General features: G+C 43.7%; 1 protein-coding gene across 8 annotated transcripts in view; it reads left to right on the forward strand.

Moving 5' to 3' along the window:
* Positions 1 to 25895, forward strand: part of TGFBR3 (transforming growth factor beta receptor 3) — a 187351-nt gene that overhangs the window by 64848 nt on the left and 96608 nt on the right. For all 8 annotated transcript variants that reach the window (XM_070592193.1, XM_008524419.2, XM_008524420.2 and 5 more), the window contains exon 3: positions 9349 to 9533. In XM_070592193.1, the coding sequence (XP_070448294.1) occupies positions 9349 to 9533 (185 nt within the window). The remainder of the gene's footprint in view (positions 1 to 9348; positions 9534 to 25895) is intronic.

A 25895-nucleotide genomic window follows, 5' to 3' on the forward strand; every position in this document is an offset into this window, starting at 1 on the left:
ACAGATTTGGTGATGTCATCCCTCGGGGTTAACAAGGGCCAGCTTTTCAGTGTGCAAGTCTCACTTTGCCATAAGATATTGCATTAGTAGGAATTAAATTGTAATTTTTATTGGCTTCATGCCTAAATTGTGTTTAGTATTTTGAATCCAGATCAATTAAGTATTTTCTTTTTAATAAAGAAGTAGACTTTCTTTTAATTACTTTGTGTGTCTCAAACTCACATGGTAGGAGAGCACAGATTCCATTTTCTCCCATCCTCCAAATCTTCAGATTTCTTCTTGTTCTCTGTGCTGAGCCATTTAGGCAATAACACTCCATAAATTCTAATCTCCCCATAAACGAATACTGTAGCCAGTGTCCCCTTCATTCTCAGCTTCCTTTAGATCCTGTCGGAGAACAGGAACAGGTGCACCATCTTATAGATTGAAAGTAAACAACAAGAAAGTCAGCCAAGGTAGTGCCAATTACTCTCTTTCTGGATTGTGGGAATTCTCTGGAGGCAGAAAAATGGACTGTTCTCACCTTTGGGAGTTGTCCTTCCAGAATGTGCTCAGAGAACAGGAATTTTTACTCTAATACTGTACATAGTTTTATTTTAAATCTTCCCAGTGCAATTCTTAGAAATAATTTTGGGGGAGTAATGGCTAGGCAGTGTATAAGAACATCTTATCTTAGGTATTTTATTAATCGTTCTAAAAGCTCATAAAGAAAACATTTTTTCAATTGGAGAAAATGTTTTCATTCATTTATTTCTCCTCTTTATGTCTCTATAGTACTTGAACTTTGTAAAGCATTTGCATGGATAGTGTCTCATTTGGTTTGCCAGTCGAGCCTGTCGTCAAGTAAGAGGGAGAGATGATGGGAAGTTTCAAGACAAGGTCAAACAGCTAGTTAGTGGCAGATCTGGATTTAAAACACAGCTCTTGCATCTCCTGGTGCAGTGCTCCTCCTGTACCACTGTGCCTCTAACACTGGGACTCTTCTCTTGCTATGCCTAGTGGTAATTTCTGGGCTATGCTCCATCTGTTACCTTTTCTCTTCAGGTTATAAAAAGACGAAAGGAAACAGCACCACTTCCTCACAGAGCTGCATAAATCCCTCTGATACTTCTTGATTATATAGTGTGTCTTGTTACCTTATGTATTTCTTGTATCTTGCTTAGATGGAAGAGTGAGTGCCCTTTATAGCTTGGCACTTCCCAACACTTTGAGAATTTAGATCCTTTTGAACATTTAAAAACACTGCTTGAACACAGGAAATTCTTCAACGTGGTTGCACCATGATTTCAACACAACAGTATACAAATATGCACTGGCTTTTGGCCCAAGAAGTTGGCGGTTGACTTCTTGGAAGAGGGTTGGTTTGTCAAGAGGAAGGTTTGGATTTAGATGATTCATTTGGAAGATGAAAGAAACGATGATAAGATATGCCTAAGGAGTTGTGCTATAGAAAAATCTGGCTGTTTTTTCCTGAGAAATCCATATTACAGGTTTTAGGACACTATACATCTTCTGCCTGTCTTTTTCCAACCAAGGATAAGCTTCAGCCTTGAGCCAAGTTTTATTGTTGAGAAACCCAGGTGGGGACTTCGGTAGAGGCGCCCCCTTTGGATTTTAGTGGTGGTACATTCTGCAGCTCCATTTCTCAAGGGGCTGTAACTCCAATGAGTTGTAATCTGAGATGGTATAAACATGAGCGTATGTTGTGTACACTGCAGGCGCTCTTGAGCTCAGGGCCTTCCAGGTCTTTCTTCTTGGAGCTTTGTTTTTGCATCATATCCTGGTGTTTGTCACATTCCCTCTCATAAAGCTCTATTAGAGCCAGACTGTGGCATTGGCTGAGAAATATCTTGGGTGCCCCTTCTTACAGATTCTTGCATCCCATGGGGGTAGAAGGCATTTTCTGCTCAGGGGCAGAGTAGATCCTGCAGTGCCCAGTCCAACAATCTGTGGGAGTTTCTCTCTCTTCGCAGCTGACAGCATTGCAGAATTCCCGGTGGGACAATAACAGAAACCCTTATTAGCCAATGGTGTTGTTGGAATAAAATCTCCCCACTGCAGTGTCTTGGTCCCAGGCTATAATGTTACCCCTCGATTCCCTCCGCATCTTTACCACTTTTATTACAGCTGAACACACGCTCCTCATTAGTACCCTGGGTGATATGGGGAATCAGCATGCTGGAAATTATGTGGAATAGGTACCAGATGTGTGTGTCAACTTGGTATGCATTGGTATTTAGAATGCTTGAGGATTGCATTTATTAAATGTGAAAATTACTTACAATACTTTCCCCCAAATAATAACTCCCCCCCACCCCAAGTATTTTACTCCGTGTTGCATGAGGTGTGATATTAATTTCTTTTGGGACAGATTAAATTTAAAATGTGTGCAGCAAATGCATCTGTTCCCAATGCTTTGTCTGCATTCTGTCAAGTCTTCGGGTTGGCCTGCAGCCAGCGTGGACGTGGGGGTTCTGTAACTGAGATTTTGGAATGCCGTGTTGTAGCTAAATGACATAATGAAAGGCTGAGTCCATTTGCATTTTTTCTTTAAGTGGAACTGGGAATTTAGACATCGATGTTATAGCCAGATCTTAGGAACATTTCCCATGTGTGCAGATAAGCAAGCATTAGTGAAAAAGAGGAAGAAGACATTTAGTAAAATGAGAAATGAGCTTGTGCTTTCTCATTGAGTTTATGAAGTCTTTAAGTCAACCAAAAGGTTGCAAGTGTGAACCAAGCAGTTTATTTTATTTTATTTTGTCAGACTTGAGTTAATGTTTATGCTTGGCCAATAAGTCTATTCACCAGGTTCTGAGGTGAAGGACTGGAAAATGCAGGGTAGAAGCAGGCAGTGCCTTGTCATGGGAAGAGCTTGGACCTGGAGTCTGGGAGACCCAGGTTCAAATCCCACCCTGCCACTTACTGGTGGTGTGTGACCTTTGGCAAGTTACTTAACCTCTCTGAGCCCCATTTTCTACCACTCTAAAATGGGGGTTTTAACACTGTCTTTACAGTGGTGTTATGAGTATTCTAAACAATGTGTGCAGAGTGTGTTGCCCAGAGAAGGTGCCAGATAACTGTAGGCATGAGGAATTAAACCGTGGCTTATCACAGGAGATGGAGGCCTAGGGTACCACCATGTGCTTCCGTGTTGTGTTGTCCCAGGGGCCCAGCAGCTGAACCGAGGGCTCTGATTTGTGAAGGAGGTCGCCTGGTCTGGGCCACCTGGAGTGTTTCTCACTATAGGGTTTACTTGAATCTGTGCTGTCTTCAGGTCAGTAAATATTTGTAGTCAATAGGAGTAGCACTTTGTGGGTGAATAGTGGCTGTGTGTCTGTCCTGGGAGCCGAGGAAGATGTACTGAGCGGGGAAAAACAGAATCTGACTTCAGGTTGGGAGGAAAGAGGACAGGTCAAACAAAATAGCACCTGCTCGATTTTGAGGAGATCAGATTGCTTGAGTGGCCAGTGGAGAAGGATAAACCAGCTCACACTTTGATACCAAGGGAAAGTTAGACTTCTTTGGGAATTACCCCGGAAGCATCCTGGTCAGGGCATGTCCTAGATGCCCGGAATAAGGAGATATCCAGATGGGAGGCTACCGTGAGGAATGTCTCTGGAGGTGCGCCTGTGTGTGCGTTACTGTCAGGAAGCTCTGTAACTTGCAACAATTTACTTATAGAAGAAATAGTATCTATTCTGTCCACTTTACTGAGTTTCTGTGAGGCTTCAGATAATAAAGTATCTCTAAAATACCTTTCAATTATAAAGCAGGGTGCGAGGTGAACAGGAGCTAAAGAGGAGTGTGTGTTTATGACACTGTTGCTTTCTGCCAGCATTTCTTTCCATATCCTTTGTGCCCTGGTTGATCCTTTCTGGGGCAGAGTAGCTTTTGCTGTGCTGAGTAGCGTCATCCCCAGAGTAGCTGCTCAGTCGCTTCTTGATTGTGGGGAAGAGATTGCTCAGGGAAGGAAGGGCTGTGGGTTTCCAGCAGAGGCCGCAAGAGAAACTCCCAGCCTTCTGAGGCTGTCAGTGAGAGCCTACACTAGCAGCTCTAGAGCTCACAGGTCACCACAAAAGTGAGCAGATGAGTCAGACAGGGTTTCGGAGCATGTTTTCCTGGTTTCCTAGCCCTTGTGGCTGTGAGGTGCTGCACTTGGGCCCCATGGTGGTCAAGTGAGAATCATGATTACCTGAGGCCTGTGTGGGAGAGCCAGGGCAGTGGCGGGGTGGGGTGGGGTGGGGTGGATCACCCTGTTCCCAGGTGGAAGCTTTTCTGACTGGAGATGGGCCTGGCGTTGTGCCGGCAGACTGCAGAAGAAACCACTATGAGGCCAATGGGGAAGGATGGGAGACAGGTTCGTGGAGGCGGGCTGTGGCTGCGGGAGAGGGCCAGGAAGGCCTGGGCTGACCCGGGAGGGCAGGATGAGACTGGGCGCGTGATGTGCTGATGGGAGAGACAGCGGTTGTTGTGCCATCTGGAGAGAAGGGCCTTGCCAGAAGAGTGTTTGGGACAAGAGGACGAGGACAAAAACAGGTTTGTGTTTCCTGCCTTCTGTGACATTTGAGGGTGGGGAAGCCCCAACTGGGACTTGATTTGTAGCAACCAAAAATGCCACCTCCTTTATCTCATGATTTTTTTCCCTTTAGTATACAAAATTGAAACTTTGGCTACTAGGTAAAGAGTGAAAGGAAGAACTCTAGGATAGTCTCTCCTATTGGTATGAAATCCTTTGAGTGTGATCACCTCATGGTTCTGTTCCCACTCCCCTCCCACCACCCTTCCTTCATTGATATTTGAATGTGTACTGTGTGCCAGACATTATGCTGGGCTGTGGGGTCTACAATAAACGGAGTGACTGAGTTCCGGTCTTTCGTGGTGGTTTCAGTCTTGGGTGTGTGCAGACATTAAGCAAATAATTGCACAGCTAATTATATAAATATAACCACATGAAGTGCAGTGAAGAAAAATAATACCATGAGAGTATCAAAAATTATGTATCTAATGTAGTAGGAGAGGTAAGAGAAGCTTCCTTGAGAGATCTGAAGAATGAGTAGGAGTTCCCACACCAAGGCAGGGGAGAGGAACAGGAAGGGTGGGGAAAGTGTTCGTGGAGAAAACCTTGTATGTGGAGGCTCCAGTGGGAAGAAGGTTGGCATTTTCGATGAAGTAAAATAAAGCCAGTATGTTAACTGAGGTAGGTTAAGCTGCAAGTGTCAGAAAACCAAAAATGATATAGTCTTGAATTAGAGAAAAGTATACATGTGTTTCATATAAAATAAGCAGCCCAGAGCTGATCCAACAGGTCCAGGTTCATCAAGGACCAAGGCAACTCTGTCTTATTGCTTTGCTCCACTCAGCATGTTGCTTCCATCTTATGGCCCAAGATGGCTGCTCTGGTTCTACCCATCACATGTATATTCCAGCCAACAGAAAGGAGGAAAGGGCAGAAGAACACATCTCCTTCCCTTCATAAGAAACTTCCTGGAAATTGCATAGATATCACTTCTAGTTGTATCTTATTAGCCAAAATGTGGTCACATGGCTATCCCTATCTGTAAGCATTAGCTGGGACTTCCAGTATAATGTTGAAAAGGAGTGGTGAGAGGGGATATCCTTGCTTTGGAACTGATCTTAGTGAGAATATTTCTAGTTTCTCATCAATAAGTATGATGTTAGCTGTAGGGTTTTTGTACATGTTCTTTATCTGATTGAGGAAGTTCTCATCTATTCCTAGTTTGCTGAGAGGTTTTTTTTAATCATGATTGACTGTTAGATTTTGTCAAATGCTTTTTTCTGCATCTACTGATATGATCATGTGGTTTTTCTTCTTTAGCCTGTTGATGTGATGGATTGCATTAATTGATTTTTGAATATCGAATGCATCTTGCATACCTGGGATAATCCCACTTGGTCGTGGGTGTAACTCTTTTTATACATTATTGGATTTGATTTTCTAATATTTTGTTGAGGATTTTTGCATTTATGTTCATGAGAGATATTGGTGTGTAGTTTTCTTTTCTTGTATTTTCTTTGTCCGATTTTGGTAGTAGGGTCATGCTGGCCTCATAGAATGGGTTAGGAAGTATTCCCTCTGCGTCTGTCTTCTGAAAGCGATTGTAGAGAAGTGGTATAATTTATTCCTTAAATGTTTGTAGACTTCACCAGTGAACCCATCTGGGCCCAACATTTTTTAGTGAAAAATTTTACCATACAGAGATGTTGGCCCTGGAGGCAAGTTCAAGTCCAGGGTTTTGGGTGATTGGAGCAATCTTGGAACAGTTTCTTAAGTTCATTGAGCTTATTTTCCTTTTCTTTAAAATGAGGACAATACCACCTCCTTATAGTGGTGTTGGAAGGATACACGGCACCCAGCACTGCCCGGCCCACAGTGAGCACTTAATAAATGACAGCAACTTATTTTATTATTTTTTCCTGCAGCAGACTGACATTGTGTGTTGAACTGTTGAACTCACCATTTCTTATATACCCTTGGGGATGGGAGTAGATAATTCCTGATTTCTTTTTTGGACTAAAGGCATAAGGATAAGCTTAATCATATGTTGTAACTTTTTTCTTTTTTAAACTTGGAGGAAAAAAAATTCAACAAGGAACCTCCAAATCCAAATACTACTCAGTGTGTCCGATGGTCAGGGATCCCCTATACTGAGTGTGTTTAAAAATGGAGCGCCGTGGGTGTCTGTAGAGAGCAGCTATCCTGTCACTTGATCAGAGAGCGCCCTGTGCATTGCTTTCTCTTTCCTTTGACCTTGGAATGACTTGTATAACTCATGGCTGGAGCTGCAGCCCATAAAGTGGGGGTCTGCCCTGTCCTGGGCTGTGGCAGGGCAGAGAACGTAGACTCGAAGGTGAGGAGGGCTCATCCTCAGCACTGGGGGCGTCCCCTCTGGTGCCCCCTCTTTGGGTAACGCTTTATCCTCTGATTTGTTTCCAGGGAATTTTTGCTCCCACCCTAGTGTGGAGATGGGCAGTGTGGTGATTTAAGGAAAACCCTGGTGGGGGATGGTGGCATTGGAAGGAGGAGGGCAAGTCAGGCAGATGGCAAGCCTTTTTGCAAATGTGTTTTGGGTTGGAACTTGGCACATACATACAAAAACGCAACTGAAAAGTATTTTCATTTTGTGCTTAATTTGTGATAATGGCAAATTCGTGACAGGAGGCACTGAAACCAGTTCAGAAGGGTTTGCGGTGTGGATAGTGACCCCAGAACTGTGCTGGAGTAGGAATCTTTATATGGAGCTCTGGAACATAAAGTACACCAAAGGCCCTACTACGGCTGGTGAGGGCGGGAGGGGAGCATCTGCTTATACTGTTTGCCGGATGCCGGGGACGTCAGGGACGCGGGCGTTCAGTACCGCCTGCCTTTGCTGCCATGATGTCTCCCTTTACTACTTCTTCCTCAGAAGTCAGCTGGCCACAGTACAGCAGCACAGAGGGCGGCAGTGATTATTTGAGAAGGGACATACTTCGTTTCAGACCAGATAGCTCTTATCAGCCTAGATAATTTCCGTGAGTTCTGAAATAGACTTGGCACACCAGGCAGGGTGTCTGCTTATGGTATAGCAGTGGGGGTGCAGGACTGCCTGTTGTGAACTGTGTTTGCGTTTCAGACCAGAACTGGAATCCCGGAGAGTATCTGTATTATGTAGAAGTCAGGAAGAACTAACTTGAGTGCGTCCAGGCTTTTTAGTGGGTTCCATTTGGAAGGTTGTGGTGTAGTGGGTGCTATATGTTCAAGCCCCTGTCTCCCCAGCTATCGAGTGGGGACAACACCAAGCTCACAGAGGTGTGGGAGGTTTAAGTATTAGAGGTTCCTCCTTCTGGATGTCCCTCTGTCAATCCAGCCATGTGAAATGAGGCTGAAATGTAGTGGGGTTGCACCTCACATCACCATAGCAAGCTGTTTCCCATATTAGTTCCTTAGAGCCAAATCTAAGTCACCAGAATGGTACCCTAATCACTGGTCAGAGACTGGGCATTTTTTTTTTTTTTTTTAAGCTCAGTGATTCATTTAACAAATACTTTTTGAGCTAGGCACAGTGATGGGTGCTGAGGCTGCAAAGATGCGTAACCCACAGTCATCGAGAGGTCATACTGGACGGGTGAAGACAGATGTATACACTGGTGGTTCCCGTATGGGAAATGAAACAGCAGAGACAGGCAGAGAAATTGTGCGAGGACGGAGGAAGAGTACTTCCCTCAGTTTGTGATGTTTGCTGTGGAGGTGGAGTTGGAGCACAAGAGGGTAAAAGGAACAAGTGTGAATAAAGACCTGCAGTTGAGAAACATCATGATCTGTGTGGAGACCTTTAAGCCAATTGGTGTTGCTGGAGTGGGGCGGGGTGAGGCTGGAGAGACGGGAAGGGGCTAGATCAAGAAAGGCCTTGTGTGCCAGATTAAGGTGCTCAGGCTTTATTCACAAGGCCAGCAGTTCTCGAGGGACAGGACATGCTTGCATAGATGGGAAGGGCAGGTCTGGCATTTGGATTAACCGTTCAGTTGTGCACCCCTGGCTTAGAAGGACAATGCTTGTATGGAAGGTGGCTGGGAGAGCTTGAGACCTGAAGTTTCTTTTAGGAAGAAGTGTCTAGGGACAGAGACACTGAGCTACAGCAAGTAAAGATGGGCAGGAATGGACGGATTTAGGATTTAAGGTCTGATTGATCAGAGGAAAGAGGAAGAGGAAGCAGGAGTCAAGTATGACCAGGGTTATACTTTTTCTCTTTAGGTTTTCTGTTTAGGTTCTGCTCATATCCTACCTACCTCTCTTGGGAGGATTTTTTGACCTCTGGCTCAAACTTTGCTGTACAACTCTGGCTCCAGTTGCCTCCACGCATTCTATCTTGCTCTGTATTGTTTTAAATTTTGGTTTGCTTTCCCTAAGAAGGGGAAGTGCTTGAAAGGTAGGGACTACATCTTATACTTCTTTGGGTGCAATTTTAGATGTTTAATATTATTTATGCATAATATTATTGGGTCTTTAGGCAATTTGTTCCATTTATCTCTGGTTTTCTTCTAAAAAGAGGAAGAAAGAATTGAACACAAATGTCAAATGGGAGATTTCCTCCATCCAGAGGAATACATTCATGACTTGTATGTCTAAAAGGGAATTTAAATAATCAAATACACATCAAAATCATCCAAAAGGAATTTAAGAGATTGGGATTTTAGAAGAAGAGGCTAGCTTTTTTTTGCCATTTAGTTCTGGAAACAACTTACCTTGAAAGATTATTCTAGTGGGTTGATCATCCAGAACAATTAATTTAATTGTGGCACAATTAATTGCCGTTTCTGAGGGGTTCATGTTTGTGATTGCCTCTGCAGGTCCAGAGCCCAGCACCCAGTGTGAGCTGTCGCCCGTCAACGCCTCCCATCCGGTCCAGGCCCTGATGGAGAGCTTCACCGTCTTGTCGGGCTGCGCCAGCAGAGGCACGACAGGGCTGCCACAGGAGGTGCATGTCCTGAACCTCCGTGCCGCCGACCCGGGGCCCGGCCAGCCACAGAGAGAGGTAGGCACAGGTGCTAGCTGTCTACCCATTGCCCCACTTAGTTTGTAAAGGCACTTTTCTGCAGGGAGAGTCCTTTTCTTCTATTCTGGGTTTAACAAGGATGCTCACATATGAACATAAGAGGGGAGGAGGACATGAAGAAGAGAGAAGGATTTCAAATTATGCATTACTCTCTGGACTGGCCAACTCTAGAACTTCTCTCTCTAGAGATTTCTCAGCTTTTCAACTTTCCTAGCCCCCCATAGTGGAAGGAATGTTCTTAAGAATTTCATCTTTCAAACATGGCTGTGAAAAACAAAATAAGGTGCCCTTTCTCTGTAACTATAAAATGTCTTTCTCATCTCTTCCTCTGCCCTGTCTGTCTTCTTTCTTTGCTTTGTCTTATGAACCCATTGCTCCTGCAGGATGAGTCAGGGGAAATGGGAACACTGGAATAAAGATGGCAGTACTTTGTACTTACATGAAAAGTCCTGGAGGGAGCTCCTTATGCTATCCAGGCAGCTTCTCGAAGATGGTGGTGATCTTAGTGGTGATGACAGTGAGCCAGGCTCATAGTGACTCAGTGTTTACTCTGTCCTCAGCACTGTTTGAAGCACTCATGCGTTTCCCCTATGAAGGCCTCTCATATCCTCATCTTACAGGTAATGGACAGGTGTAGAGACAACTCACTTGCCCAGAGTCATCACCTTAAGAGAGAAATGGCCTCCGCTTTCCTGTGGCTCAGAAATGACCTAGATTGTGGGCAGATTGTCATCATACTTCATTTACGATAACACACAGTTATCATTCGTTCTGTTTTTAAGCTTCTGTGTGTCAGAAATGTTATCACTCAGGTATTATCTCTCCAGGGAAAGAGAAACCACAATAAATTCTGGTCACAGTGAAGTGTGGGAAAATGAATGCAGAGTAGAATTTATCTTTGAGCTTTCTTCTGGTCAAGAAAGTTAATTTCCAGAACCGTTTGTTTATGTGCCTCAACCACGCTGCCTTTTTGTGGGAGTAGGAATCGGAGAGGCGAGGTGTCCAGAAGGAAAAGCAAACTGATTTTAATCTCATGAAAGTGTGCAGAGTTGGCTCATTTCAAAAACAAATCATCTAACTTTTCCAGCTATATTGGAAATTATTGTTAGTACCCTTGGTTGCTTGCCATTGGAGCCGCACCACATATTTCAGGTCCGATTTCTTTATCCCAGTAATACATCTTTAATTCTTGACTTATGGGGGAGACTTTGTGGTGGGAGGGAAGGGCGGGGAGGAGGAAATGCAGTTCCTATGAAGCATTGCTGACTCCAGCAATTCTTTAGCAGCAATAATTACTCATTTTATATATGCTTCTCTCAGAGGAACCGAGAAAGAAAAGAAAGTCTGAGCTATTGCAGAAGCAGCAACAGCAGAAAATTCTGGATGTTAAATTGTGCAGTACTGTTTTTGACTCTGACAATAGGTTCAAATAAGACTATTGAAGCAAAAGAAAAATGCCTCAAGGAATGGCAGCAGAGCTGTCTCCCACACTTGTCTTTACTATGTTAGTTCAAAATGGAATTCGTTTTAGGACACGGCAGTGCTGAAGATACATCAGATTGGCTGGCATCAAGGGACATAGTGTGTTCAGTGAGGAAATAAAGAAAGGAGGCCTGTAGGGGATCGTCTCTAAAACTTGTTTAAAAACCTGAACGTTATTCTTCTCCCTTCGGTATTTGTATAGTATATGTATGATTTTGGGTTAGTGATTTGAAGATATTTCTGAGACTAGGCAACTGAGGGAAATTGCCTTCTTGCCTTCTTTGGGAACTTTTAAGAATAGATGGTTGTAGTGCTATCCTGTTTGAAAAGAAGATGTTGGGATAAGTGATCTTTGAGAATTCCGTCCGGCTCTGAACGCTCTCGCGGAATAGACCTCGGGCTGCTTTATGTATTCAGAGTGAGTGTAGAGGGTGACGACCGAGCAGCAGGGCCATGACAGAGAGAATGAGAGCGAGTTCGTTGAAGGGTGGTCAGATGGGGGTGGAGAAATACGATCTCTCACGTTCTGCAGAGATGACTGTGGAGATGCATTACTGCAGTTGTGCAAACAGTTTTTAAAAAATCATTTGAACTGTGTGACCCAGCAGTTCTACTCCCAAGTATATACCCAAGAGAAATGAAAACATGCGTCCGCACAAAAACTTGTCCATGAATGCTCATGACAGCATTATTCATAATAGTTGAAAAGTGGAAACAAGCTGAACGTCCATCATCTGATGAATGGATAAATAAAATGTGGTATATCCACACAATGGAGTGTTATTCAGCAATAAAAAGGACGGAAGTACTGATATTTGCAGTAACACAGATGAACCTTGAAAACATTATGCTAAGTGAGAGAAGATAGACACAAAAGACTACATATTGTATGAGTCCATTTCTATGAAATGTCCAGAATAGATAAATGTATAGAGACAAACTAAATTTATGGTTGCTTAGGGCTGAAGGACAAAGAGAGAAATGGGAGTGGATTGCTAATATATACAGGGTTTCTTTTGGGGGAACAGAAGAGTTCTAAAATTGTGATGGTTCCGTAATTGAATATGAATATACTAAACATCATTAATAAATATCAATAAATGTGAATACACTAACAACCATCGAATTGTACTTTAAGTGTGTGAATTTTATGGTATATGAATTTTATTTTGGCAAAGCTGTTTAAAAAACCATAAATCGACCTGCCAATGTTCTAATTAGCCCATAAAGTTTATCTTAACTGTATTCACTTTTTTTACCAAGATCACTTCCTCCTCTAACCTAAACTCACCCAACTCTTTGTTATTCTCGATGGATAACTGGCTTTTTATAGATATGCTATTATATGGTCTCTGCTAAAAATCACAGCTGATGTATTTTTAGGGTAGTAGTGGGAGGACCAGAGGCAGCCTTTGTGCGTGTCTTTACTGAGTATTAAAGGCAAATATTTTTCAAGATGAAATGATAAATGATGTTGCTTATAAATTAGCAAAAAGAATGCCATACTGGCTCCAAGCCATAATTGACTTTAACTCTGATCACTGAGGTGGTTGTTTTTCATGATGTCCTCCTTAAATGTGACGGAATTACTAAATCAACCCTATTTCCCCTTGGCGTGTCATTGGTGCAGGATCAGCATTAACATCTATTATAAATCATCCCTTCTCAACATTTTGCTAAATTCCTACCTCCGGGGCGCCTTAGGGTTCTTCAGTGGAGGAGAGGCTGCTGTTTTTCCTGTGTGGAGGAGGTGACAGAGCCTACACCTGGAAGTAATAACCGCAGCAGTTTGACAAGATTTGGGGAAACAGTTACACTTAAGTTAGATAAACAATTTTATAGGCTAGCAGAGAATTTGTATCAGAAACACACTTGTTACAATAATGTGTACAAAGCCCTCTGTAGGAAAGCACTGTTTTGCCATTGGCCTCCCTGCTGGGTTCTCATCAGGACAGCACAGACCTATAGTTATATTTTTCATCTGAGACCACACCTCTCATTTGTAATCATTGGTTTTAGAAACAACAGCCCTGGAAGCGAACAGGAAACTGGAAAAAGACACACTGGCGACAGAGGAGGGCAGAAGAGGGTAAACAGCCCTGAGAGCTCAGCTTTGTCTTTTAGAATAAGCAGGGACTAGTGTCATCGTTTGCATCCTATGAAAACCAGCTCCTTGTGCCCTTTGACCTCAAAGTACAATGTCGTCCCACCCCCACCCCCACCGCCCTCCTCCCCCGTTAGAGTTTGGTCCCATCAGGGTGTTTCCTGATTCCTGAGAAGGGTTAGAAGGGTTATAGTGCCACGAGAGGCTTGTTTACAGTAACAGACTTTCATTAGTTGCTGGAATGGCAACAATGTTGTTTCCTGTCATCTAATTTTTATTGTGACCTGCTTTTATGTGGCAGTGTGTCTTTTCTATTTCCAACCTGTCTGATTCCTTGCTTATTATGAAAAGTTGCTGAGGGTAGGCCCCTTGTTAGCATTACATATGTGTATAAAAGATATGGTCGTTTAAATTTGTGTGTTTGTTTTGACGTTAAAGGAGCAAATGTTAATGCATGTGCCAGCCCCTGGCTCTAGGGGTGGAGTGGGGATCTGGGAGGCTCCATTGTCATGGGAAAGGGGCCAGGTTTCGTAGCTTCACCAGTCAGAAAGCTCAGAACCTTCCAAACTTTTATGTATTTGCTTATTCTCTGCCTCATTACAAAAAAGGATTTGGGGTGGGCTTACAACAATAGACACACCAACCTTGTAAGCAGAAATGCAAAATGAAGACGAGAGAAAAAAGAAAAGGGTAGTCACTTGGTTGTATGGGTTAATGTGGTTGGTATCTCTGAGTGTGAAATTTGGCTTCGAGTTTCTTGGCAGGCAGGGCCAAATGGGATGTGTGATTAATCACACATGTGACTCCAAGTCACTTTTATTTTTTACCTTCTCTGAGGACTATGGCATAAAGTTGGACCTTTCCTGATTTTTTTTTTTGTGAGGAAGATGTTGCTGAGTTACCATCTGTTGCCAAGCTTCCTCTTTTTGCTTGAAGAAGATTGTCACTGAGCTAACATCTGTGCCAGTCTTCCTCCATTTTATGAAGGATGCTGCCACAGCATGGCTTGATGAGCGGTGCTAGATCTTCAGATCAGGGATCCGAACCTGCGAACCTGGGACTGCCGAAGCAGAGTGCATGAACTTAACCACTACACGACCAGGCCGGCCCCTCCTGGGTTTTTTTGAAAGCAAGAAAGACTGCAGTTGGGAGGAAAGGAAAGAAGTGAACACATCTAAAATGCTCACTGTTCTGCTTGCCTCTTAACAGCTCCCTTATCCCCCAAATAACAGTAAGAGTAATAATAGTGGCCAGCCCACCTGTGTTATCTCTGCCTGTCGTCACTGTCAGCCAGAAAGGGACGGGGCTAGGGAGGTTCTACAACAGATCCTGGGTTGTGGAGCTCGATGCTGAGCAGGGTTAGTTAGACTCTACTGTCCACTTCCACTCCATTTCTCCTTTACTTTTAGCTCTTACCTTGTTTCTGGCTACAAAACCTGCTAACCAATCTAGCTGTTAGGCGAACCAGCAGGTCTCAGGGTTTGGGTTCCCTGCACAGGCTTGGGATAACTCTTTCTTGTCCTCCTCGGAGTCCCTCTTCATTCCCTTCTTCGTTTGCATCCTGGCGGCTTTGGGGCCGCAGGAGGGTTGGTCTGTGTGTGGCAGGTCTCTTTCTTCCTTTCTGGTTTAGGAGATTATCATATCAAAGGTCAGCAGTTATCAGAGGCAGATCTGAGCTCAGGAGCCTTGAACTCTCTGCGCTGTTAATCCTCACACTGAATGCCCCCCCCCCCCCCCCCGCCACCGCTCATCTGCTGTTCCTAGTTGCTCATTCCCCAGACCCCCCAGGAGCCTTTCAGCTGCCTTCACAAAAGCAGCTCACCTGCCCTCTGCTTGTGACCCACGACATCTTGTAACCAAGCTTGCTTGAACTGCGTGATAAGGGAGAGCACACGCATTAAGGGACTTCCTGCTAGGAATGAAATGCAAGAGCTTCAGTGTGTGGACTTGGGCATGTGATTTGACATCATTTTTGCTTATTTTGAGGAGTTTGGCAGTTCAGGGATTAAACATTTTGGGGATCCCTACTACCTTCCTACTTACCTACCTATCTATGTGTAATCTTTGCCATTTCCACAATGGCACTTTCTTCCCCCCCCCCCCTCAGTTATTAAAATACAGACAGAGCAGTGCAGGTGCGGGAGAGTGGGTTTGTATTTTACCTTTGCCCCACTGCTGCTAGAAAAACTCATACACAATTTCAACACTCGCTTTTTGGAGAGTGCGTATGTGAGAGCAGAAATATCAAAAGGAAACCAGCACACTAGCTACATTCCTTCTCTATCTGGGGCATTTTTTCCTCTGCTGTTTTTCATGAATGACTTCCCAATGCTAGTCCTGTGTATATGCAAGAAAAAACCCCAAAACAAACTCAGGGCTGTGTGTGAGACGTCTTAATGTGTAGTACGTGCTAAGCACGTGTCAAAGTAAACCTCTTACCCACAGACACTGTATGTTGGTGAAATTCAGTTACTAAATAAATACATTCCATGTATAAACAGTGCCCGGTGTTTGTTTAAATGGAGGTTGCTTTGGAAAGCACCCCAGCCTGACAGGTAAGACGACCTTGGAACTGGCCATTTTCTTGGAGACCTACAGCAGATAAATCAGAAAGTTAGACTGACAACAAGGGTCTCACTTCTCAAAGGGCATTCATCTCTTTCTCTTTCTCTTTCCCTCTCTCCTTCTCTCCTCCCTTTTCTCCCTCTCCCCATCTCCCTCTCATCTCCTCTTCCTCCTCCTTTCCCTCTCCCCCCTTCTTCCCCTCATTCATTTGAGCTTTGCTGTGGAAATTTCATTAACTTGAGAGACAACTGAATCTGACTCTTACATAGGATTGGAGAGTCTAAATGAATGGGACACTCACCTCATTTAAAATGAGTTGCCCCTTCACTTGAAGATATTCAGTGCACTTTAAATGATGACACCCCACTGGGCAGTGTGAAGGTGCCAGGCCAGGACTGGACAGAGGAGCAGGGTTGGGAACAGCAAAGCAGCTAGAGCTCCGGCTGCTGTCTCAACAGAGGACAGCACAGGCCAGGTACAACTGACCAAACTAGTCAAGGATGGTTTCTAACATGTTGGGGCAAGATATGCAATCTGAAACTACAGCTAACTCTCAAAGAAGATTTCTCCAAAAACCCAGTCTGGGAATTTTAGAAAAAGTGAAAGCAGAAATCAGAGCAATAATAGTAAACACCAGAGATTAGCAAACAAATCAGGATATAAGCTCAGCAAAAAAGTTACAACATTCCTACCAAGACGCTGGCTGGCCACATCACCTAAGCCCTGTCATTTATCATGGCACTGTTCAGATGCTGTAAAATTGCCCTAGGAAAGCGGGCCCCCTGCCCCACCAGAGGGATTCAGCCCGGTTGGACTCTGCCAGTTTAGCATGAGGTAACAACCGGGTTATTTTCTGTGCTGGTTGAGAGCTGACAGACTGAAAAAGCCTCTTGTTGCTGCCTCTTCCCCAGGCTCCGTGGAGAAGAGACTGCCCTTGACCCCTTCTAAAATTTGTCCAGCAGCAGCATTTTCCAACCAGTGCGGAGATTGTCTCTATGGAAGTTAGGGTTACAACCCTGAGCTGTACTATGGTTGCCATGGGAACGTCTCTTGACTTTTAAAAAATTGTATAATTTCCTGAAAATGTTGTTAGAAAATGATTCTACAAGAGCAGCTTCCACATTTGAAAACGTGACTCTTTGCTCTTAGAACTTTTTGGAGAGTATTTAAAAAAGCAATAGACCAAAGTAAGGAGCAGGTCTACAAATCTGAGACCCAGATGTGCCACTTGGGCAGATGCCCGGTTTGTGTGTGTGTGGAGTATCCAAATATTCAACTTGTACTTCCTCATTTCCATTGCTTATCTGCTATGTTGACATTTTGTTTGAGAATAAAAGGAAATTTACTGCTCATATCTCATTTAAATATTTAAATTCTGCAGAAGTATTAATTTCAATCATTTCCCCTACTGTGTCTTCTAAATATTTCTGTGAAAATTAGATACATGTTTAATTATTTTGTGATTCTTTCTCCCCCAGTGAAGAGGCCATGTATGAACTTGGTCCTGCTGACCGCCTCTCGGCACCCTCCTATTTCTCTTTTCCTTTTCCGTCTCACTTCTTGAGTGAGTGAACGTCTGTGTGTCCTGCCTTGTCTTCTCTCTCTGCAGCCTGACTTCAGCTCTCCTGAGCTTATCTCTGGGGAGTCACTGATGATGTCCTCTTGGACCAATTCATGGGATGCTGGGACTGGAGAGGTGCCCTGGAGACAGTCTAGTCCTAACCCCCTTACGGAGGAGACCAGGGCCAGGGAGTGAAGTGATGGCTTAGTCACTGTCAAACAAGAAATTGGTGTCAGTGCTGGACTGGAACCCAGGGACCCTGATTCTCTTGCAGAGGTCCTTCTACCATACCACCTTTCCCCACCTATACTCCTCCTCAGCTCCTTCAAGGTTGGTTAAGCACCCCATTTTCTGGCTTTCTCTCTGGGTTTCAGAAATTTTACCTCACCCTGGTTCTTCTATCTTTCCATCTGTTTCTGTTTCTTTCCCAGCTGCTCTTCTTTCCTTCTCCAGCGTTCTTGACTGAAGTATGGTCCTGGGCCCTCTGTTTTTCCCTGTCTGCTCTCCCTGAGGTGACTTGTCTGCTTGGAGGATGTGGGTTGTCAGCTGCATGCCAGTGACTCAACAGAACTCTCTCCAGCCTTCTCACGTGGTGCTCCTGTCAGCTCTCTATAGTGCCCCACCTCTTGGGTCCTACCTCAAGCTCCCAGGGGCCCCAGATGGCTCTGCTTTTTTATTTATTTATATTTTTTTGAGGAAGATTAGCCCTGAGCTAACGTCCGTGCCCATCATCCTCTATTTTGTATGTGGGGTGCCTGCCACAGCATGGCTTGATAAACAGTGTGTAGGTCTGTGCCAGGGATCCGAACCAGCAAACCCTGGGCCGCTGAAGCAGAGTGTGCAAATTTAACTGCTACACCATTGGGCCGGCCCCTTGAGGTGGCTCTGGAGGAGTGCCTATCAATGTGGTTCTGTCTGGTGTCAAATAGAGGAGTCGTCTCAGCTCTGTCGCTTCCCAAGTGTGTGTCTCTGGTTGGGTTACTTAATTCTCTGAGCCTCGGTTTCCTCCTCTGTAAAAGGGAGATGACAGTAGCAGTTATTTAGAGGTTCGCTGTGGATGGAGAGATGTTTCTATGGTGCTTAGGGCTGGCATGTGTGCCTGGCACACAGGAAACAATCAAATGGCTGCTCTTTTTATTATCTCTAAAGTTGAATGTAAGAACCTTCCTAAGCCCGTCTTCTTACTCCAGTGCTGGTTTATCAATCCAAGTTCCTTGACCCATCAATGTCACTGCTACTGTCTTGGGACTTTTGAACCATCTTGGAACCATTCCCTTCAAACCCTCTATTTGGCCAGTCACCAAGTTTTATTGACATTTCCTATGCAATTTCTCTTGAATTTCTGTGTTCCTCTCCACTTACCCTGCAGCTTCCTTCAGCAGTCTTCTGGGACTAGCATCTTCAGCTTTAGGCCCTGATTCTTTCAGGCTGCCTTGTGGACCACTTCTTTTTCTTTTTTTTTTTTTTAAGATTTTATTTTTCCTTTTTCTCCACAAAGCTGCCTGGTACATAGCTGTATATTTTTAGTTGTGGGTCCTTCTAGTTGTGGCATGTGGCATGCCACCTCAGCATGGCTTGATGAGCAGTGCCATGTCCGTGCCCAGGATCCGAACCGGTGAAACCCTGGGCTGCCAAAGTGGAGCACATGAACTTAACCACTTGGCCACGGGGCCAGCCCCCTGGACCACTTCTTAAAACCAGTTTTCTCTAAGTAATACTCCCATAATTCATTAATTTGTTCATTAATTTACAGACTCATTCAATGAGTTATTCATTGAGAACCTACTCTGTGCTAGGTAGACACTCTGCTAGATTCTTATTCATCTTTATGTCTTCAGCACTTACTGGAGGTTGAGGGACGATAAGTTTAATACAATGTGGCAAATAATATGACCATTATTTGTTGTAAAATTAATAAAGTTTTGCAGGAGCCCAACAAAGAGAGTGGTAATTCTACCTGCAGGTGAGGGAAGGATTCCCAGAAGAGAGCGTTTGATGTTGAGGCTTGAAAAGTCAAGTAGAAGTTGCTGGGCAGACGAGAAGGGAGGCCTCAACATATACGGAGGGAAGAGCAGAAATCACGTGTGGAGGAAAGTTCTTCCATGTACACGGTGTGGCTAGTGTACAGATCAAGGAGTGGCAAACTATGGCCTTTAGGCCAAATCCTGCCTGCTGCCTATTTTTATATGTATATAATTTACATATTGTAAAGTTCTGTTTGGAGTATACCAGTCAATGATTTTTAATATATTTATTGAGTTATACAACCATCACCACAATCTAATTTTAGAACATTTTCAGCACCTCAAAAGGAAACTTTGTACCCATTAGCAGTCACGCCCCATTCCCCGTGCCTGCATCCCCTGTTCTAGGCAACCACTAAGCTACTTTCTTCTTTATAGATTTGCCTATTCTGGACATTTTCCATAAATGGAATCATACAATATATGTGACTTTCGTGACTGTCTTCTTTCACTTAGCATAGTGCATTTGAGGTTCATCCATGTTGTAGCATGCATTAATTATTTCATTTCCTTATATTCCTGAATAGCATCTCATTGTATGGCTATACCACATTTTGTTTATCCATTCATCACGCTGATGCCTGTTTTTGTAAATAAAGTTTTATTGGAACATAGCCCCACCCATTCATTTATAAATTGTCTGTGGCTGCTTTCTCACTATAGTGACAGAGTAGAGTAGTATGACAGAGACCTGCATGGTCTGCAAAGCCTAAAATATTTATAATCTGGTCATTTGCAGAAAAAAACTTGCCAACCCCTGGAACAAAGGTTAGGGGGTAATGGTGGGGTGGGCTGGGGCCCAGAAGTGGAGGATGAGATTGGAAAGGCTGCAGGAGTAAGGATTTGGACTTAATCCTGTGGGTCAGTGTTTTTCCAAGTGTGTGTGATATGTGAAACCCCTGCATCTGAATCCCTTGGAGATGTTTAAGTGCAGGTTCCTGAGCCTCCACCCTTGACCTGTCAGCTGATTCATTGCCCCACACCCTTTTTCGTAATTCCACCTGAACTTCTTTCTTAACTCAATCCTTGCCATGTTAGAAGCCCATGCGTAAGTCGGTCTTAACTCTTCAACAAACCCTTTCCTGATTCCTTTACCTTCCTCCACCTTCCTCTTTTCTAAATGTTGTTCTGAGTCCTCTCCTTCTCCCTGCTACAGTCTGCGCCTCCCTAGAATGGGTTTTGGTCACTGATTGACCACATATACAATGGTGGTTGCATAAGATTAGTAGCATGTAGCCTAGATGTGTAGTAGGCTATGCCATCTGGGTTTGTGTAAGTACGCTCTGTGATGTTCGCACAACGTTGAAATTGACACATTTCTCAGAATGCATCCCCGTTGTTAAACGATGCATGGCCGTGTATGTTTTCTTACATATTTGCTGCTGAATCATGAGTGTTAATCTTGCACACACAGCTAGTGAGTGGACTTCTTACAAGCAGGAACCAAGTCTTGAACCTGTTTTGCCTTGTGCATGTTGGATCCTTGCATGGTGCCGAGGATGTTATTTAAAGTATCACTGTAAGTCGTCTTAAACTACTCCCCTTTTCCACAGCGTACCATTATTTGGTTTGCATTATATCACTGGACTTGGTGCTTCCTCCTCAGGCCCCTCCTAACTGCTCTGGCTGAGCAGGTCGCCTCCCTTTTGTATTACTGCTTTGATTTATTTTTTCCTAATTAAGTTTCATGGTACTACAGTTTACTCCAAATTCTGCAGATCTGTGTGTCACTCTTTCCCCAGCCCATTTCTGAGTTTTTGTTACATTTTTCTTTACTCTTACGTATTTTAGTCGTCTGCTAGTAAACTAATTAGTACTTTTCCTCAGTTGGATAAAAAGCTATAAATGGTTTTTGACTCCACGCTGCTCCTTTGGTTAGCTCATTTGATCTGAGCTGGGTTTGAAGTTGGGCCATCCAGAATGATCTGTCCTCCTGATGTAGGGGGCTGATTCCTAGCCAATTCTTACCACTGCTGGAATTAATTAACCTTGATTCCTCCAATTGAAAGGGCGTTTTACTCTACTCTGTATTGTTAGATACCTAATAACTTGACTTTTTTTTTTGCTCAGTGAGCACTTTAAATATCCCTGCCTGTATAGTAATTTGTTCCCTGTTTAATGTGGCTTTTTCCTTTGTTTACTCTGGACTCAAGTCTTTGTAGCTTGTTTTCTAAGTCAGCTCAAAAGTTGCTGGTCATTGGATTTGGCAGCCTTTTCAAGCTTTACCCACCAGAACCCTACAGGAAGTTGTGTGTCGGCCAGAAGAGTCTGTTTATTTAGAGCATGGTGTCCAGCAGAAGCAATGCATTTATGAGGGTCTGGTCTTAAAGACACAGGAATCTGAATCTGTGTTTGGAAGACCTGCTGCTTTGGCTTCCATTGTGGTTTATGTGCTCTGTGCTTTCCTTTCCAGACTGCCGGGGCACCTCAGCTAGACTGTTCGTTAATTGAAATAGTCCTTTCCCTGAGATCCTTGGCCTTGTCGGAACTGCTAAAATGTCAATGCCCAGACACTGGCTAGCCCTTTTAAGCTCATAAGAATGGGATTAATTTTTTTTTTATGAATTGTCTTTTATAAGTTTATTTATCACCATTTTCTGATATTCTGGTAGGATTTTGCTCTGAGTGCCCTCCTGATTTAGAATGCTAAAACTAAGTTGAAACGGCTATATTTTGACTCCTGGGTATGGTTCTTTGCCCACAGTCATCTGGCATTATCTGGGTTCTAGTCCAAGATGCCCTACAATAGTGCTTTATATTTATGGCCTTTTTCACCTGAACCACAGAGTCCTTTGGCTGAATCTAGACTTTTAACATCCCTTGGAGGAAGAGAGACAAATTGCAGGTATGATTTGGCTTCTTTTGAAGATAGGCTAGATTAGATGTTGCCGGATCTAACTATGAGCCAGGGAGAGCCAGCTGTAGGATCCAGAATCACTGCAATAGCCTCAATCTTGCCTGGAGCCCAAGCACCACGTCTTGCACATCAAAGTTTCGTTTCTCTTTGTTGATATGTGTACACTCCCCCAATTCTTTTTGAATTTGCTACAGCAAGTTGATGATGTGGCTGTAGGTTTCACACTGGGCTTGCCACAGGGTAGGTCACTCAATACCTGTGCATTGATTTAAATGGAAGCTGCATTCATATCTTAAGAGGTGAGAGCCCCACAAGTGTGACCTCACTCCTAGTGGTATGAGCACATATGCAGGTGCCTTGGGAGAGACGAATAAAGAGATACGGCAGCTGCTGAGAGGACTGAGAGGGGAAGGGTAGTGAGAAAATGAGGTATCCCACTTCTCAGCTTTAGCCACGCTCCTGGGCAGTGTGTCTTTTAGTGGGCTGCAGTTGGATTTTTATCAAGTGGAAGTTATGTTGAGATTTCTGCCTCAGAATAGCTCCTAAAGAGCATTGACTTTCTTGAAGTCTTAGATAAATTTAACACTTTATAGTAAAGTTGAAAACAATACACATTCTGCTCCTACTCATCTCAACCTCAAGTAGATAGATGTGCAGGCAGTGCTTTCCTTGGGGATCAGTAGCTTCTGAAGATAAAGGAGGAAGCTGAAGTCTGAGGGAGCCATAGGTCAATCTGGACATGGACATGCATGCTTTGATGTGAGACATATGGGCATTTAAGGTGTCTCCTTTGCTTGCCATGCTGAATCTCAAATTTGGGGGTCTTCCAAAATCAAAGGCGACTGAAGAGCTTAATTTCCCATGGTGAGTAGTGCTTGGGCATTTTGCGTCCATCATCTGGCCCCAGGGGACTTTCAGGGCCAATCAACCTCCCTTGTATTCTGAATACCCCAGATTTTCATCTGGTGCAGTTGGCCACAGGGCTCTGCCTGTTCCCCACCATGAGATCTTTGGGCGGAGCCTGGCCCCCTTAGAGGCTTTAGTGCTGTCCCTGTCTTGCTCTTTGTGTGTTGTTAGTGCATCTGTTGCTATTTATTTTTGTTTCCTGCTTTCGTGAGGGTTGAAGATTCCACTGTTTTTTCCCTTATCACTGCTGGTTGTTAAGATAGAATCTAAATGATGATAATATTACCATTGTGAACAAGTATTTCTCTGAAAGGATCTTTCTTGTTCATTTTTAATGCTGTTAAGATCTAATTCCCAGCGTTTTAGTTGGAAGGTGTTCAAATTTCCCAAATCATAAAATCTTTCAGAGCCTATTCCGAGTCACTTTTTCTTGATTCAGTTCTCCTCTTATTTACATTTTTTAAAAAACCCAGCCAATTTCCAAATAGGGAAATGACCTATGTTTATTAGAACCAAAGTGATAGGGAGCCCTGACTTGCTCTGGGGCTTTTGGATGTGTTTTGGAGCAGCATACAAGGGTAGTTTTTAGTCCTGTTTTTGCCGTGTGTTCTTATATACATTTCCTAAACACTTTCCCTGGCTTGGTACTATTACTGTGTGTATATCCTACATGTGTTTCCTATTTTTTATGACTCATACTTACGGTACTCATAAAGATTTATCCTTTATCTTGGCTGTGAGTAATGAGCTCACTTGTACATTTCCAGCAGAGATGTGGGTTGGGAATTTTGCGTTTAATCCTGCAGGATAGGCCTCTTGAAGCCATAGTGCAGGAAGCATGACAAATTCATCTGCAGGTACTACTCCCCTCTCCCTGAGGAAACAGTCAACTCAGTTCTTGTAAATTTATTAGTTTAGGTTTTCCTTGCCCTTTGCCCCTTTTAGCCATTTTGCTGCTTATGAATGAGACCACCAGAGGGTGACTAGATGCAACAGATGCTCTACTCCTTTTCCCTGCTGGTAACAGAGTTAAAGGGTTTGGTGGAGGAAGAAATGGAAATAATTAACTCAAATGATATCTGTATTATATGTGGCAACAAATACCCAGGGGGTCTTCTTGTGTTCACATTAACATTCAGACCCAAGAGACTATCACAGGCCATAGGTGGCTTTAGCTTACTCAAAAGAATATGGGATAAGGACCATAGCTTACAGTAGGCAGCATGGCGTTCCTCTTTTTTTGGATACCTTGTGGCTGTCTACACATTAGTTATACAGCCATCTGGAACTCTCCAGTGGTGGCTCAAATGCCATGAGATCTACATGGAGAGAGAGAAAGAGAGCGAGAGAGAGACAGAGTGAGTGTGTGTGTGTGTTGTCCTGGTTTAGAAGCCTTATGCTTCCCAGGAGCTGATAGGCAGCTATGATCTGTAGGAATAGTTTGCATGGTGCCCACAAAGGCCATGCTCAGTTCACAAGAATCACTGCTCTTGGGGAAGCCCCCAGATATCTCTTCCTATCAGATGTTTTTCCAATCCTAATACAATTTACCAATCAGGGGTAGTTTTTACTACAAGCAAGTTGCCTTTTGTTATAGTTGACATATTGTTTTAGATTACCAGGGTTACACAGTTAAGAGAGTTAATGGAAGATCAAATTCTCATGTAAGAGAGGAATAAATTTTGCTCTTGGTCCACACTTGTGGATTTTCTTCTTCTTCTTCTTTGTATTCCTGACTGTGGTAGGCTAAATAATGGCTCCCAAAGTTGTGCCCACATTCTGATCTCCCAAACTTGTGAATGTTACAGTAGGAATATTCAATAGACAAGATCTTTGCAGAAAGTGATTAATTGAAGGATACTGAGGTGAGAAGAGTCTCCTGGATTATCCAGGTGGCCTCTAGATGCAATCACATGTGTCCTTATAAGACAGAGATCTGATGTAGACAGAGCAGGAGAAGGTGCCCTGGCATGGAGGCAGGGGTTGCAGTGATGGGGCCACAAGCCAAGGAACACCAACAGCTGTGAGAAGCTGGAAGAGGCGAGGAGTGGGTTCTGTCCTCTGGAAGAATCTGGAAGGGATCACAATTCTGCCGACACCTTAACCTTGGCTCAGTAATACTGATTTTGGATGCCTGGCCTCCAGAACTATGAGAAAATAAATTTCTGTTGCTTTAACCCACCAGGTTTTTAGTATTTTGTTACAGCAGCCACAGGAAACTCACATGGTCCCTGTCTCACATTAGCTTGGGAGATTATCTTGAGTTCCGTGCAGCTCTCCTGTCCCATTTTGTTCACTCCTCGTGTTCATCTCTGTAAAGGATACTACCACCCATTTGCCAAGGCCAAAGACCTTAGTATTATGTATGACTTCCTATATTTTCTCAGATGTCACATCCAATCCTGTTTATTCTACTATAAAAATATATTCTGAATCCACCCACCTTTGACCCCCCTGCCCCTACCATCCCCACCACCACCTTTGGTCTGAGCCACCATCACATCCTTACTTGAGACGCAGTGGACTCTCACCCAGGTCCCTTCAGAGGGCAGGATCTGGAGCTAGAATGCCCATGTTGGAAGTCTGGCTCCACTGTTTATGAGCTGTGTGACTCTGGGCAAATTATTTAACTTCTCTGTGCCTCATTTTCCTCGTATGGGGATAATAATAGTGTTTACTTCATAGGTTGCTGTGAAAATTAAATAGTTAAAACATGACCAGTGCTTAGAATAGTGCTTGGGATATAATAAACACTCCAAAATGTTAGCTTCTATCATTATTAGTTAAATAAGATCTATTCTCCAGATAGATGGAATGAATGATCCCTTTAAAACTTATGTCC

This window comes from Equus przewalskii, chromosome 24 (genome assembly GCF_037783145.1).
Source record: "Equus przewalskii isolate Varuska chromosome 24, EquPr2, whole genome shotgun sequence".
Lineage (NCBI taxonomy): Eukaryota > Metazoa > Chordata > Mammalia > Perissodactyla > Equidae > Equus > Equus przewalskii.